Here is a 16,435-nt window from a genome sequence, read left to right as displayed (position 1 = left end):
TAATATATATTTATATATTATATAAAATATATTTATATATCATATAAAATATAATATATTTATATATTATATATATATAAAACCTATAATATAAATAGGTTATATTTTGGCTGGGTCGAAATATAACCTTTGGAGGCTTCCGATAAAGGTCAAGACTAAAATGCTTTGCAGCTTTTGTATTAATATTTGTAAATCAAGACTTGATTGCACTGAGTGAGTGCATACACTTAAACTGAATGCAGCACTCTACTGAGTAAGGATTAGAAATAGAAAACAGATAATCCCCTTAAAATGTGCAGTTACTGATTAACTTTCCTTTTTTTTTTTTTTTCCTTGAGACGGAGTCTCACTCTGTCACCCAGGCTGGAGTGCAGTGGTGCAAAATCGGCTCACTGCAAGTTCTGCCTCCCGGGTTCACGCTATTCTCCTGCCTCAGCCTCCCGAGTAGCTGGGACTACAGGCGCCCGCCACCACGCCCAGCTAATTTTTTTTTTATTTTTATTTATTTATTTATTTATTTATTTATTTATTTATTTTGTATTTTTAGTATAGATGGAGTTTCACCGTGTTAGCCAGGATGGTCTCGATCTCCTGACCTCGTGATCCGCCCGCCTCGGCCTCCCAAAGTGCTAGGATTACAGGCGTGAGCCACGGCGCCCGACCCTGATTAACTTTCTTTAGCAGTGAAGGGCTGTCAAACTAAAGTTCTTCTTCTAAAAGATAATTTCCTTTTTTATTGTAAAATATAGTAGTGGAGTTTTAAAAAATCCCAATAGTTCAGTGATAACCACATCCTTAATACGTAAGAACAAACAAGAAAATTGTACCTGAAGATACTACAGCCAAGTCTCTGATAAATTCAAAGGGAAATCGACATCCCTTAAAATATCCAGATACTGAATTTACTTTTCATCAGTTAATACTTACAGCAACAGCCTGAGTGCCACTGGAGCCTACATTTTTATTAAAAGTTAGTCATTACTACTAAGCACATTCTCCCCACCCCTTGAAGAAGACAAAGAAAAAACACAACTACTCAGGTGTGGGGAAGGGGTGTGTATATGGGGGAAGGGAGGAAAGCACCAACTTGACTCTCTGGGAACAATTAAAAAATGAGACTTTGGTTTGACACAAGAATCACCAGCATGTCAGAAAACAAAGGAAGGGTCTTCTTTTAATAACTGCTTCGTTGCTCTTCTTTTTCTTAAAATGGAAATGGTTTGTCACAATGTAAACATGGAAATGAGCACCATGTGGAACAGTGATTAGGCAGCCGAAAGAAACTAACAGAACTACTGGAATTTGCCTTTGGAGTGGTGTAGATAACGAAGTAGGAAGTCCTTACGCATGCTTTAAGGCTCGTGTTTAATCAAAGACACATGCAATTCAAGATTAATATACAAGAACCACTTTTCGATTTTTTGGAAAAAAATTAAGTTCAGGATTAACTATGAAATAAAAATTTCACTACATATACCTGCACTAGTTGCTAAACTGCATTCCATTTAAATGACAGTACAGATAACATGCCTCAGTAGACCAGAGTGTAAAAACACACTGACCACCACTAGACAGATCTCTATGTCATAAACCGTCTTCTCTTTTTTCAAACGGAGTCTCGTCTTTTCTTTTTTCAAACGGAGTCTCGCTCTGTCGCCCAGGCTGGAGTGCAGTGGCGCGATCTCGGATCACTGCAACCTCCGCCTCCCGGGCTCAAGCGATTCTCCTGCCTCAGCCTCCAGAGCAGCTGGGGCTACAGGCGCGCGCCACCACGCCCAGCTAATTTCTGTATTTTTAGTAGAGACAGGGTTTCACCATATTGGCCAGGCTTGTCTCGAGCTCCCGACCTCAGGTGAACCACCCACCACGGCCTCCCAAAGTGCTGGAATTACAGGTGGGAGTGAGCCACCGCGCCCGGCCTATAAACCGCTTTTAAGGTTGCAAGATGAGCATGTACTAGGATGTGTAACTGGTAATTTCCGGAATGTCTGGCAACAAACCTCAAAATCAAATTTCCTTAGAAATCCTTGGCCTAAGTTTTATTTTTAAAAAGGTCAACACAAAATTAATACGTTAAAAAGGTGGCAAGTTCTATCGCATTAATAAAACCAAAGCACAGCACAGGCAATAATATAGTAACAAGAAGGTAATTATTTCAGTAACAGCAGCAACAGGTTCCCTGGAGGAGAATCCCCATTTCTCTACAAACGCTGCACCTAGATGGATTCAGAGCACAAAATTTACCACAGCACAACATCTAGCAGACCGAAGTCAAGCAATGCTGATCTTTCAAAGAGATTTCACATTTCTTACCATTTTCTACCTTAACACTCCACAAAAAAAGCAAACACCTATCGAAAAATAAAAAATAACGTTTCTAGCAACCCAAAAGTAGCTCAGAGATCTCAAAAACAAATAGACAAAGGGGTGCTGATGCTAACAAAGTGACATTACAAAAGCTAAGTGCAAAAGTAAACCCACTCCTCACAGCGTATCACAGATCAGTTAATAGCTCAGGTATACAGCCTCCTCCCCCAGTCCTCCCTTCCGTGACCGTGACTTCCCCAGTGACTATTCTACATCAAGTAACTACTGAAAACGCCCAAGGAAAAGGAGCGGGGGAGGGTGGCTTTTGAAAATTCAGGTAGCCAAGAGTGACTGCTAATTTCATAAACAATAACGTAAAACAAGCAAACCACCGCTCCTAGCCAATGACCAAGCAGGAGTCAAAGTTCCACCACGTAATTCGGGCCTGGGCCTTTTTTCAGGCAAACACGTAATCGAAAGCACAGTCATTTCCCTCTTGATATTTTATTCATGCCGGCAATGCCATTCACAATGAAAAGGTAGCAAAACAAAAGAAAAAAATAACAGCAGCGAAGGCAAAGGGGCGCGGGGCGTCCCAGCCTCGGTCCCTCCCCGGCCGCGAGCCCCCGCAGGCCGGGACGGGAAGCGCCGCGTCCTCTCCGCCGAGGTCTCGACTCCCACCCGCCCCGCGGGGACGAGGGTCCCCCAGGCGGCAGCGGGAGGGGACGTGGGGGCGGCGGGAACGCCGGACGCCACAGAGCGCCAGTCGCCTCGGGGGCCTCCCCGGGCTGCGGGAAGTTTCCGTCCCGCGGCCCCTCCCGGCGAGCCCGCCGCAGCCCACGCTCAGGTGCAAACTTCCCAAACCTCGCTGCGCCCGGGGTCCCAACCCGCGCCCAGACCCGACGCCCTCCCCCGGTGCGATCCTGGCGGTCTGTCTGCACTGCCCGCCGCACCCATGCCCAGAAGGAACTGGCTGGGCCGCGGACCCGCCCGGGGACTCCACCGAGGAAGCGGAGTGGCCCCTCGACCACCCCTGGCCCCGACCCTCCCCGCGGCCCCGGCCCCGACCCTCTCCGCGCCGCCGCGGGCCTGAGCGACCGGCCCGGCCTGCGCCGCGCGCCCCTCACCTTGGTGGCCATGGCGGGCGGGTCCCCCGGCCCGGGACGGCCGGCTCGTCTCCCGCGCCGCGGATGGTGATTCTGAGCCGCGCAGGCAAAGGCAAGGGCGAGGGCGGCGGCTCCGGCTGGGCCCCGGCGCGGCGGCCGCTCCTCCGCCTCGGCCCCGAGTCTCGACGCTCAGGCCCAGCCGCTGGGCGCTCGGCTACTCCCGCGCCGCCCGCTCCTGCAGTTCCTGAAAGTCCCCGGCTGCGCGGCTCCCGCCCCTGTCGGCCGAGCCTCCCATTTACCGCGGCGCGCGCGACGCCCGGCGGAAGCGCGCCCTGGGCCCTCGGCCGCGGCCCGGCCTCCTCGCCTCCTGGCCGCCCCCGCGCCGCGCCGCGCCGCCGCCCCGGGCAGTCACCGCCGCCGCCGCCGCCCCCGGGCGCCCTTGGTCGAGGCTGGGAGCGGCGTCCCGCGCAGCGGCGGGGTCCGGACGGGCGCCCCAGGCCATGGCCCGCAACCCTGCGTGGCCGCCCCAAGGGAAGCGATCCGCGGCCCACAGAGCCGCTCGGGGGAGCCGAACCCCGACTCCGGGTCACGCTCGGCCGGCGCCGCACGCCGTGGCTCGGCGCTTTCCGTGCATGAGGCGGGAGGGGGCGGCAGGAACTCTCGACGCCCCGGGCAGACAGGAGCCCCGCAACCCCGCTGTCTTTGCCCCACGCCTGGGGTGTTGCGGGGTCGCCGTGCCCTTGGCCGAGTACCCTGAGTACCACCATAAACAGCTGGGAAGGAGCGGAGCGATGGCTTCCTGGGCCTCTTCCTCCTGCCCGGAGGCTCCCTCAGGCCGGGGTCCTGGCTTGGAGCCCCTGGGACGGGACGGTGGGGGGTTTCGTTCTGTGACGCCCCGTTAACCTCATTCTGGAATCTTGATAAGCTTAAAAATACCGGAGGGCCCGAGAGGTTTGGGGGACAACAGGCTCTCTGAAGTGGAAACGAGGTCTCTAAAATTTTCCATCTTTCTGTCAGTGTTTCTTTCCAGAGTTGGAGATATATATATGGCTGTTATGAATAAACGAATGACTTGAATTGAGCAGCAAGATTTTTCACTCAAGGACAAAACACGACTGGAAGATGTGTCTTAATTGGCATACTAGTGGAGTGCTTTTTTATTATTATGAGGGATATATTTGTAAGAAGAGAACTATCAAATGTAAATCTCTGGTGTTTAATGTCAAGTTTGTGCCTTCTTAAATACATTCTATTTGACCTGAGATTTCACTAGTTACATTCAATAATGGGGTTTAAAATAGATACGGTACTGCAGAATTTTCTGTGCATTTTTGTGTTTGTTGAGCTCATGGTTAAGCTATAGTCATCATAATATGCATAAATAGTTGTCTTTCTCCGTAAAAAAAATATTGGGAGGCCAACATTCATTGACGGCCTGCTTGCTGTATACTAGGCTTCTACATCCCCATCTCATTTAATCCTTATAAGAAACATTTGAGAAACTCATTATTGTCCACTGTTTACAAAGAAGAGCGACTCAGGGCTCACTTAAATAACTTGCCCATTTGGTAATACTTATTCAAATCGAAAATGACCGTAGCCTTGGACCCAGCAGCCCTCCTAGGAATTTATCCTGTCAAACACTTGTACAAGTGTTCAAAGATGTTCATCAAAGACTGTTCTGTAATAACTCCAACCAGAAAGCAACCTATGTGTTTGTTAACAGGACTGTTTCAGTAAATAAGATACATCCATTCAAACAAAATACTAGGAAGCCCATAAGAAAATGATAATATTCTAAGAGGTGTTAAGAAAGATAAAAAGAACATTATGTATGGTACATTTATGTAAAAAAAAAAAAAGGAAATATGTTACACATTCCTAGAAAATTTCTGAGAAAGATTCGCCAGATCCTGTTGTCAGAGTTTTTGACCATGTGTATGTATGACTTCATTTAAAAACAGCAGTTATATTTTAATAAACAATGGAAGAAATAACTTGGCTAAGAGCACACACTAGTATGTGGAAAAGCCAGGATTTGAACTCAGGCAATGTCATAAGTAATGAGTTTTCCATATTCTTTTAAATGTGAAGGCTGGGTACAGCTCTCTCTGCAGCCGTTCAACAATGCATCCCTTGATAGGAAGGTGCAAAGTTAGGGGCACACCTGTGAAGACAGGCCTTTCCACATGCTCATCTGGCAAATCCTATGCAAATAGTCATCCTGGGCACCCAGCACCATGAAAGCAAGAAGACTAGAGACTTCAAGCTTTTCCCACCCGAACAATTTCATAACCCTGGTTTTATTTTTTAGAAGTAATGGTGGAGGGCTAAGGTGGAAGGATTGCTTAAGCCCAGGTGTTCAACACCAGCCTGGGCAACATAGTGAGACCTCATTTCTAGAAGTTTGTTTTTGTTGTTGTTGTTTTAAAAAGAGCAAGACTGTGAAAAACAAATGAAAAAGTACATAAAAAGAGATAAACATGGCCGGGCGCTGTGGCTCATGCCTGTAATCCCAGCACTTTGGGAGGCTGCGGCGGGCAGGTCACGAGGTGAAGAGATCGAAACCATCCTGGCCAACATGGCAAAACCCCGTCTCTACTAAAAATACAAAAATTAGCTGGGCATGGTGGCACGCGCCTGTAGTCCCAGCTACTCAGGAGGCTGAGGCAGGAGAATCACTTGAACCCGGGAGGCGGAGGTTGCAGTGAGCCGAGATCGAGCCACTGCACTCCAGCCTGGGCAAGACTCCGACTCAAAAAAAAAAAAAAAAAAAAAAAAAGAGATAAACATGTGCACTTTCACAATAAGCCACACCGAAGGGATCTTGAACATAACTAAAATCTTTTTCACATTTTTAGTAATGAATTGGGTAGTATATCTCCAGTAAATACTGCTAAACTTAGGAGTTTTATTTTTATATACGTCAGTCAAAATCAACATTACTTCATGAATGTTATAGAGGAGACCCACTTTCATAGAATATATTTATATATAGAGAGAGAGACTGGGTCTTGTTCTGTCACCCAGGCTGGAGTGCAGTGGCCCAATCTCGGCTCACTGCAGCCTCCGCCTCCCAGGTTCAAGTGATTCTCCTGCCTCAGCCTCCCCAGTAGCTGGGATTACGGGCACCTGCCACCATGCCTGGCTAAGTTTTTTTTTATTTTTTATTTTTAGTAGAGACAGGGTTTTGCCACGTTGGCCAGGCTGGTCTCAAACTCCTTGTCCTAAGTGATCCGTCTGCCTCAGCCTCCCAAAGTGCTGGGATTACAGTCGTGAGCCACTGCACCCGGCGGTGGCGTTTGTCTTCTGCTCCCACTTGATCACCCATGCATATCTCTCTTCTGTCCACCTCCATCCTTTGAGCGAGCTTCCTTAGAGTTGATTCTCTACGCAGGCCTGCCTTCAGAACCCAGAACCCAGAACCCTGGGCCATGCTAAGTTCAGATTTTCTTCTACAGCATGAACTTCCATTACTCCAGGGGTGAGAACACAATTAGTTAAGCAATTGGATTTGCATTTGCAGACTGCGTTTGGTTATTACTAGATTGCACTTTCAAAAGAAAAAGACCTGGAGGCAGAGCAACAGAGCCACTCTGTTTAGGCTTTGTACTCTAGCTGCTTTTTTTTTTTTGAATCATGCCACAGGAGGTAAAGTGATTAGGATTCACAGGAAGCTTCGTCCAGCCACACAGCTGGGGGGACAGGAAAATAATGACCACCACCTCTTCCCTGCGTTTTTTCAGTATGGCCAGGTGTTTTTATTCAAAATTAGATTCTCCTTTGGTTTTTAAGAGCTCAGAGCCCAACTAAATGCTTGGTCAACTAATGGGAAACTAGCCTGGGAAAGTGCAACTATGGGAACAAATGTCGAACGGAGTGAAAATGTGTGATGGTCACCTAATGTAAGGATCGGAGGATGAGAATAATGTGTAACAATACAGAGTCAGCCTGGGTCTGGCACAAGGGGATACCTCCTCCCACTTTAGGGCATGAATTTAATGAGGTTAAAGAAAACCTCGGGGTGACCTTGAAAATAAACGTGGAAAGGAGTGCAGCTGGTGCCATTCCAATCCTAATACACGTATGACGTCCTCACCTTGGACTGGATGCTGTTACAGGTGAGGGAGACAAAAGTCCCTGCTCTCTTAGAACTTAACAATCTGTAGAGGGTGGGGGAAGACAATAAACTACAAATAAATGTCTAATGTGCCAGGTGCTTTTATAAGTGCTCTGAAGAATCTTTATAGGAATAAAGAGAAGCAGGAGAGGTTTTTTTCCTATAAGGTTTCCCCTTGGCATTAGACTAGCTGAATGTATGTATGAAAAGTGTATGGTTTTAAAATTGTGTTTGTTTTAGTTGGTTAGCTGATTGGTTGGTTTTCATTTTTGTTCCATTTTGACTAAGTCACATTTCTTTCTCCATCGTCTGGGAGACACAGAGCCGTAAACAGTAACGGGACATAGTGTCCAGAACGAGAAATTGAGCAGAAATCTGACTGCTAGGACCTGAGCAGTCCAGGAAGGGACAGTTGGCATGGGCAGAGAGAGACTGGAGGCTAGGGAGGCTGCATGGATGGCAGAGGTGGCAGCAGCAGGCGGTGTTAGGCTGGAACAGGAACCGTTTGCTCAAGGTTCTATACTAGACTGTTTGCTGAGTTTGGGTAGTTCCGACTCCCAGAAGGACTGAGCTGTGAGGTGAGGGCAGCAAGAGAAGATTGGCTCACCAGTTGGCTTCCCAAATGAAGTCCCAGCCTGTAGGATCCCTGGTGTCTCATGAAACTTTGCCCTAGGATATTGTTTTAATTCTTTGACCTGTTAAGGACAGGCTGGCGTGAGTCCTCAGAGACGTACTGGCATTCAGTGATTGGGCACAAAGAAGTAACAGTGGATATAGGACATTTTGCTAGTTCATGTGTCATTGCTCAAGTTACAAACTGTGATGGTTAAAACTGAGTGTCAACTTGATTGGATGGAAAGATGCAAAGTATTGATTCTGGGTGTGTCTGTGAGCCTGTTGACGAAGGAGATTAATATTTGAGTCACTGGGTTGGGGAAGGCAGACCCACCCTTAATCTGGGTGGACACCATCTAATCAGCTGCCAGCACAGCTAGAATATAAAGCAGGCAGAAAAACGTGAAAAGAATAGACTGGCCTAGCCTCCCAGCCTACATCTTTCTCCTGTGTTGGATGCTTCCTGCCTTTGAACATCAGACTTCAAGTTCTTCAGTTTTGGGACTCAGACTGGCTCTCCTAGCTCCTCAGCTTGCAGATGGCCTATTGTGCGACCTTGTGATCATGTGTGTTAATACTTAAAAAACTCATATATATATGTATATATATATATATATGTGTGTGTGTGTATATATCCTATTAGTTCTGTCCCCTCTAGAGAACCCTGACTAATACACAAACTATAGAGAGTTCTTTTTTTTTTTTTTTTTTTTTTTTTTTGAGACGGGTCTCACTTTGTTGCCCAGGCTACAAACCAGTGATGCAATCACAGCTCACTGCAACCTTGACCTCCAGGGCTCAAGTGCTATTTATTTATTTATTTATTTATTTATTTATTTATTTAGAGTCAGAGTCTCCCTCTGTTGCCCAGGCTGGAGTGCAGTGGCACGATCTTGACTCACTGCAACCTCTGCCTCCCGGGTTCAAGCAATTCTCCGACCTCAGCCTCCCAAGTAGCTGGAATTACAGTGCCCGCCACCATGCCCAGCTAATTTTTATATTTTTAGTACAGATGGGGTTTCACCGTATTGGCCAGGCTGGTCTCTTTGGCGAGGCTGGTCTCAAACTCCTGACCTCATGATCCACTGGTCTCGACCTCCCAACATGCTGGAATTACAGGCGTGAGCCACCACGCCTGGCTCAAGTGCTACTTTTAAAGCTAAAAGCCCCACATAACATGCCAGCACACACTGACACACTCTCATATCCTTGCTCTATGGAAGGCAACTCTAATGACAGTGCTTGCTAAATACAAGTACAGGACATTTGCTGTGACCGCCATGATTTACAGCCAGACACTGCAAATTATATCCTCCATCCCTTGTGAGTCCTGTTCTCCTTCCCCAGGGCTTTCATCAGAAAGCCCACCCACTGCTGAGTGCTGAGTGCTGAAGAGATGGCCTTGGTCGTGGCATCAGGCATCCTTGGCTTGAAACTCACTTCTGCTGCTTGTCACCTGTGTGAACTTGAGCAGGTACTTTCATCTTGATCCTCAGTACCAATGTCTGTCTTGTCTGTTCAGGCTGCTGTAACAGAATACCATAGACTGGGTGGCTTATAAACGACAAATGTTTATTTCTCACAGTTCTGGAGGCTGAAAAGTCCAACATCAAGGCACCAGCAGATTCAGTGTCTGGTGAGTGCCCCCTGGTTCATGGACAGCCGTCTTCTCGCTATGTCCTCACATGGTGGAAGGGTGAACAAGCGCGGTGGGATCTCTTTTATAAGGCATAACTCCAATCATGAGAGCTCTGTCCTCATGACCTGATCACCTCCCAAAGTCCTCACTTCCAAATACCATTACATTAGGGGTTAGGATTTCAACATCTGAATTTAAGGAGGACACAAACATTCAGTCAATAGCATAGCAGTGTTGCCCTGGGTTTGTTCTGAAGAGTCCGTGATTAACTGGAGTAGCAGGAAGTTCTAACAGATCTTAATAGTTATTATAACGATGTGCTGGGCTTCATGGTGGTGGTGGCCAATATCTTCTTGCAGTTCTCAGTTCTGTAACAAATTTCCCAAGATGCTGTTTTCCAATGACTACAGAGTATTGATCACACCCAGTACCTGTATTTGCTCACTCCTGTGGCATTCCTTTCTTCTTTTTCTTTCCAGTCATTCATTTCGTTCCTCAATATCCTCTATCTTTTACCCCACTGTATTTCATTTCAGTCCCTTGGTGTATTTCATCTCTTCTTTTCTATGTCTAGAGAATGTTCCTAACTCTAGTTTCTCAGGATTTTTCCAGGCACATCAGTAACTTTTCTGCTATTTAAAATCATTAAAGCTTTTGGTGAAGTAAGAAAATGTCAAAATGCAAAATATCCTTTTTAGTAAACAAGTGCATAAAGCTCACAATTCCAGTAAATACAAACTCCGCATTAGTTTCAAAACAGGTAACAAGTTTATTGTTATACTCTTTAGAAATTCTAGCTTAATTTAAAAAATATTAAGTAAATGACTGTTTAGAAACACAGATGGTTCTTATAAATAGTTATGATCTACCCGTTACCTCCCGTGTCAATATTTGCATAGCAAAGGGGCGGTTTTCAGGGGGCAATTGTGTGTTCATTGACTGGAGGGATACACACAAGAGCCCTGGCCTGGTGCTTGGCACTCGAGGAGTTTAGGAGGCAGGGGTTCCTCTCATGGCTGGTGTGGTCTATTAGCTGCTGCTTTTTTTTATTATTATACTTTAAGTTCTGGGATACATGTGCAGAATGTGCAGGTTTGTTACATAGGTATACACGTGCCATGGTGGTTCGCTGCATCCATCAACCCGTCACCTACATTAGGTATTTCTCCCTCCCCTAGCCCCCCACCCCCCGACAGGCCCTGGTGTGTGATGGTCCCCTCCCTGTGTCCATGGGTTCTCATTGTTCACCTCCCACTTATGAGTGAGAACATGAGGTGTTTGGTTTTCTGTTCCTGTGCTAGTTTGCTGAGAATGATGGTTTCCAGCTTCATCCATGTCCCTGCAAAGGACATGAACTCATCCGTTTTTATGGCTGCATCGTGTTCCATGGTATATGTGTATTAGCTGCTTCTTATTTCACGCCTAAGCTATCTATTGAGAGCCTACAATGTGCAAAGTGCTATAGGAGATAAGCTCAGTCATGAAAAACGCATTTTGTGCTCCTAGAACTTAAAATCTCATGAGAAAAAGAAAACCTTCCTCTTAACACCCTAAGAGAGCCCTGGGCCAGGTGTGGTAGCTCATGCCCATTATCCCGACACTTTGGGAGTTGGGAGTATTGTTTGAGTCCAGGAGTTCAAGACCAGCCTGAGCAACACAGTAAGACCCTGTCTCTACAAAAAATAAAAATTAGCTAGGCGTGGTGGCATGTGCCTGGAGTCCCAGCCACTTGGGAGGCTGAGGTGGGAGGTGGGAGGATTGCTTGAGCCCAGGAATCCGAGGCTGCAGTGAGCCAAGATCAGGCCACTGCACTCCAGTCTGGGCAACAGAGTGACATGCTGTCTAAAAAAAAAAAAAAAAAAAAAACCCACAGACAGCCCTGGCTGGCTCTTCACTCTTACTTAGTGTCCTCTGCTCCTTCCTGAAAACAAAACTCTCCTATTGTGGTGACGAGAACCACTGGGAGAAAAGAGAAACACCTGTGTTTTAGAGAACCTGTGGTTACGGAAATAAAGAAGGAGAAAAAGCAGAGAAAAGCAAAACAATTTAGGGAAATCAGTCAAACCGCACTGCTCCTGCCTCAGACTCCAGCACACCAACCCCAGGGCCAGCCTTGCAATCAGCCCCAGCCTCCAAGCCTTCACTGAAACTTGGCAATTACAGACTAAGTTAGCATATTCTTTTGAAAATATAATTGTACTGGGGAGAAAGGGGGGATTAAGGACCTACTGATCTCTTGCATAAAACTGGCCTGATATTCAATAGATTGACTAGACAGAAATGGAGAGGAAGTGAATATTTTTGTACCATGGTTACTGACTCTGTGAGGAATTGGATATCCGTGATCTGAGCAGCCCAAATCACTTAAGATAGGGATACAAGTTCTTTCCTCAGGGGACAGTTATCAGGACTGGCTGCATAATTTGTGGGGCCACAGCATAATGAAAATGCAGGGCCCCTCACTGAAAAATTATTGAAAATTTCAAGACAGCAGAAGAGAAGTAAACTAAGTATGGGGCCTTTTATTCTTGAGGCCCTGTGAACTGTATAGGCCCATGACACTGGCCCTGACAATTGTTTTTTTCACAGATAGTTGTTGCTTGCAATTGGAATAATCAGGAAATTTCAAAAGAAGTGTAATCTGAGCTTTCTTGAAAGACAGGTAAATTTTCCAGTTTTCAAGGAGGAAGGATGGCATGAATCAAGACACAACAAGGAAGCAGTTCAGGCTGCATTTCCCTGACATCGGCTAGACCATGTTTACTGGCACAGAAGTTGTTATGTGGGAATAAGTCTAGAAGGATGGGTAGAGGACAGATTATGACATTGGGAGGCCATGGGAAACCATTAAAAATTATCTTAGTAATGTTTTTGGAAGATTTGGCAGTGGCATATAGGATGCTTTGGGGCAGGCTCACTCTAGAGGAAGACCAGTTAAAAGGCTCTTAGGTAGTTGAAGGCATTCATTCGCCCAGTAGTTATAGCCACACTATTCTGAAAAATTTCCTCCCTTCCCTTCTCCAAGAACTTGGAACTGTTAAATAACATTGACTGGAAGCCATTGGTTTGGACTGAGCTCCTGCACTAGGCCTGAGAGACCAAATCAAAATGGAATGACTCATGCTGAAGTTTCATGCCACCAAGCCAAAACTACACTGTTTATCTGACCTTCTAAAAAATCAGGAGAGAGAGAGAGAGATAATAGCAATTTCCCAAACAGGCCAGTTTTAGCTGGCACAGTAAGGAAGTTCCTTCTGCTTGAATCTTTACAAGGAAAGTAACTTTGAAAGGACCAGTGTGCGTTTTGTTCTCTGATACTGCTTTCCTCACCCCTTTTCTGTCTAGAAAGCCAAAGTCCTCTGCTGTATAGCATATTCTATAGTGTACCATGAAGTGTTGCCTGATTCTAGAATTGCAAAGAAAAGCCAGTTAGGATCTTGAAACTAAATTTGTTGTAATTGCGTCTTTTGACAGTATCTGGTGACCACAAAGGACCCAAAGCACACTGCTGACAACTCCTGAGACCCTCTGAGGAATGAGGAGAGGCGCTGCTGACCCCTTTTGAGGTCTCCTGTCTTCCTCATGGAGCCCTGAGGGTTGTAAATTCCTCTCCTTCCAGAGCTAACTGTGCACTGAGCTGCCGCCCCCACACCCTCTACCTCCTGATCTTTTTGGCTTTCAAACCCAGGGCTAGTGTGTGCTGTGAGAACACATGACCCTGGGCTCACTACCAAGGGTTAGTTTATGCTGTGAGTGCTGGGGAAGAGAATATGACCTTTTGGGGTTTGCAGTGGCTGACAAGTCACTGGCAAGAGTGGATGTCGTGACAGAAACAGGACGGGGTCCTGTAGGGAGGCCTCGGGTGTCCGACTGGGTCTGACAGAAATTGGCAGAATTGCCATTTACTGTATGAATTTTGACTTTCAGAAATTCTTTGTAGGAATTTTGTACTCTATCCTTTTCTTTTTCTTGCACACAGATCACTGTGATCACTAACAGTAGCTATGTTGACATTTAAATCATTGTGGGATTGCTTTTGTGCACGGTGATAGAAATTTATCTTCAATTTCTTAAACATGGCTAATCAGTCAATTAATCATCATTAACTGACAAAGTCACTATATCCTCTCTGATCTGCAATGCCAACTGCATCATACTACATGTATGGGTGTGTTTCTGGCTTCCAGATTCCATTCTATTGGTGTATTTCCTATCTCTGTGTCAATGCCACTTTGTCTTAATTACTCTATTTTTATAATATCTTATAGTATCTTGTCTATTACAACAAATAACCCCCAAATTTCAGTGGCTTAACTCAAAATTTCCCCCACTCCCAAAGATATTGGTTGGTTGGGAGGCTGGGGAGAGCCCTGCTCTGCACAGTCATTCAGGGACCCAGGCTTTTCCATTTAGTGGCTGTACCATCCCCAAAGTCTTCAGGGGCCTTCACTGGATCATCACATCAGCATCTGGCTGGCATATAGGGGAGGAGGGAAACCATTTACACCCACTTTACACTGGCCAGGTCCAAGCACTTGGCCTCATCTAAGTTTTAAGCAAGGCTGGAAGTGCAGTCTAGTTGTATGCCCAGAGGAAGAAGGAAATGGGTTTGGTAAATACACTGTCTGCCATAATCTCACACAAGGACAAAAAATTAAACATGTAACTAAATTGATCTCACAAAATTTTCTCCCAATCTTACTATTGTTTCTCTATTTCCTAGCTCTTTGATTAATTGGACATATATTTGTGGAGAGCCCACTAGACTTTTGTGGTAGGCAGCCCCTAAGATAGCCCCCAATGATACCCTTTTCCCCCATTCATTCCCTGTAAAATCCCTTCCCCTGGAATGTGAGCTGAACTTATTGAAATGTTTTTAATGAATGGAATAGGGTTGAAGGGATGGGTGTCACTTCCAAGATTAGGTTATAAAAAGACTGTGGTTTCCATCTTGGTTGCTCTATGATTCCCTGTCTTTCTCTTTCTGATTACTAGCTACCATGTCATGAGGATATCCGGGCAGCCATTGGAGGAGTTCCATGGCCAAGGAACTGAGGTCAGCCTGCAAAAACATGACTAAGTTTGGATCCTACTGAGATTTCTGAGGCCTACCAACAGTCACATGACTGAGCTTGCATATAAATTCTCAAGCCCTAGTTGAGCCTTGACATAAGTGCAGCCTTGGGTGACACCTAACTGCAATCTCAAGAGAGACCTTCAGTCAGAGGCACCCAGCTAAGTCATGCCCCAGATAAATGTGCATTGTTTTAAGCTGCTGAATAGTGGAGTAATTTGTTTGGTGGCAGTAGATCATCAATATACCTTTGTATTAAATACTGGGGACAAAAGAGTTAACAAGGCGCATTTTGCTTAAGGAATCACCATGTTCTACCCCCAAGCATGAAATCTTAGGATCACCTTTGACTCCGACTTTTTAAAACATGAGTTCCCTGTGGAGTCACAAAGTTTGTAGTCTAGTGATCTCCATTATCTCTAACTTCCACATTTGAAGGTAGCCCACACTGACTCCCTATCTTATCTTTGTACATTTTCTTTTACCTTCCTAATCATCTTATACTGCATTTGTAGCAACTAGCCTCTACTCCAATAATGCTTTTTTATTTTTTAAGCAACTATAATATATTGAATAATTTGTACAGCAATACACTATCATATCTTCTGGATGGCAGAGTGGGGTGATCCCTAATTGTGGCTCTAGCATAGACTGCACTAATGACTCTTAAGTCTGAAAACCTCTTAAGGAGCCCAGGAGAGCCATCTCTGGAGGTGACACAAATGCAAACTGATTTTCATCAAGCCACTCTTTAGGCTCAAGCATTTTGACTCCTCATGACTCCAAGAAAACTGTACTTTTCTTTTTTTGTGAGTTGGTGTTAGTTGCATCTTTACTCACTTCAAGGAAGGTGAGTCGTTTGTTCCATAAATAAGGAGTGAGGAAACACAGGCATCAATAAAAGGTGATTCAAGGAAAAAAAATGGTATCAAACTATAGTTTTTGTTTTTTGTTTTGGTGACAGGGTCTCGCTGAAGTGCAGTGATGCTATCATAGTTAACTGTAGCCTCGAATTCCTGGGCTCGAGTGATTCTCCCACCTTAGCCTCCTGAGTAGTTGGGACTACAGGTGCATACCACCACACCTGGATAATTTTTTAATTTTTTATTTAGAAATGGAAGCTCACTATGTTGCCTGGGCTGGTCTTTAACTCCTGGGCTCAAGTGATCCTCCAGTCTTGGCCTCCCAAAGTCCTGGGACTCCAGGCATGAGCCACTACACCCAGCCAAACTACAGTTTTAAATGAGCTTTGCCAGAGAGAGATTGCATCAATTACTATTCAGCAGGAATTTACAAAATTCCTTCTGTATGTCAGACAGAAAAAAAAAAAACCCAACATCAAGGGTTCCGTTCCTGAAGATTTCATAAGTCAGTGGAGAAAGGAAGAATAAGCAAATGGTTACAATGCAATAACCGAAGAGTTAAGGGAACAGTTATCAGTTAGATTGATTAGAATGACTTCACTTGCAAGTAGCCTGGGCAGATTTTATAGTTAATTGATTCCACAGCTCAACAGTATCATCAAAGACCTTGGAATTTTTTCCCAACAGCTTTATTAGGGAGTAATTTATAAT

General features: G+C 45.4%; 1 protein-coding gene across 5 annotated transcripts in view; it reads right to left on the bottom strand.

The window, feature by feature from the left end:
* Positions 1-16,435, bottom strand: part of SNX9 (sorting nexin 9) — a 218,391-nt gene that overhangs the window by 116,799 nt on the left and 85,157 nt on the right. The window contains exon 1 of one of the 5 annotated variants that reach the window (XM_034963143.3): positions 3,435-3,781. The exons of 2 other annotated variants lie outside the window; for them this stretch is intronic. In XM_034963143.3, coding sequence (XP_034819034.1) covers positions 3,435-3,446 — 12 coding nt within the window. In that variant the 5' untranslated portion in view covers positions 3,447-3,781. Of the gene's footprint in view, positions 1-3,434; positions 3,782-16,435 lie in introns of those variants that run through there. 2 more of the 5 variants (XM_063605044.1, XM_034963142.3) reach the window with 2 other exon arrangements.

Source organism: Pan paniscus, chromosome 5 (genome assembly GCF_029289425.2).
Source record: "Pan paniscus chromosome 5, NHGRI_mPanPan1-v2.0_pri, whole genome shotgun sequence".
Taxonomy (NCBI): domain Eukaryota; kingdom Metazoa; phylum Chordata; class Mammalia; order Primates; family Hominidae; genus Pan; species Pan paniscus.
Note: the sequence above shows the minus strand (reverse complement) of the source record. Positions and strands in the feature narration are given on the sequence as shown.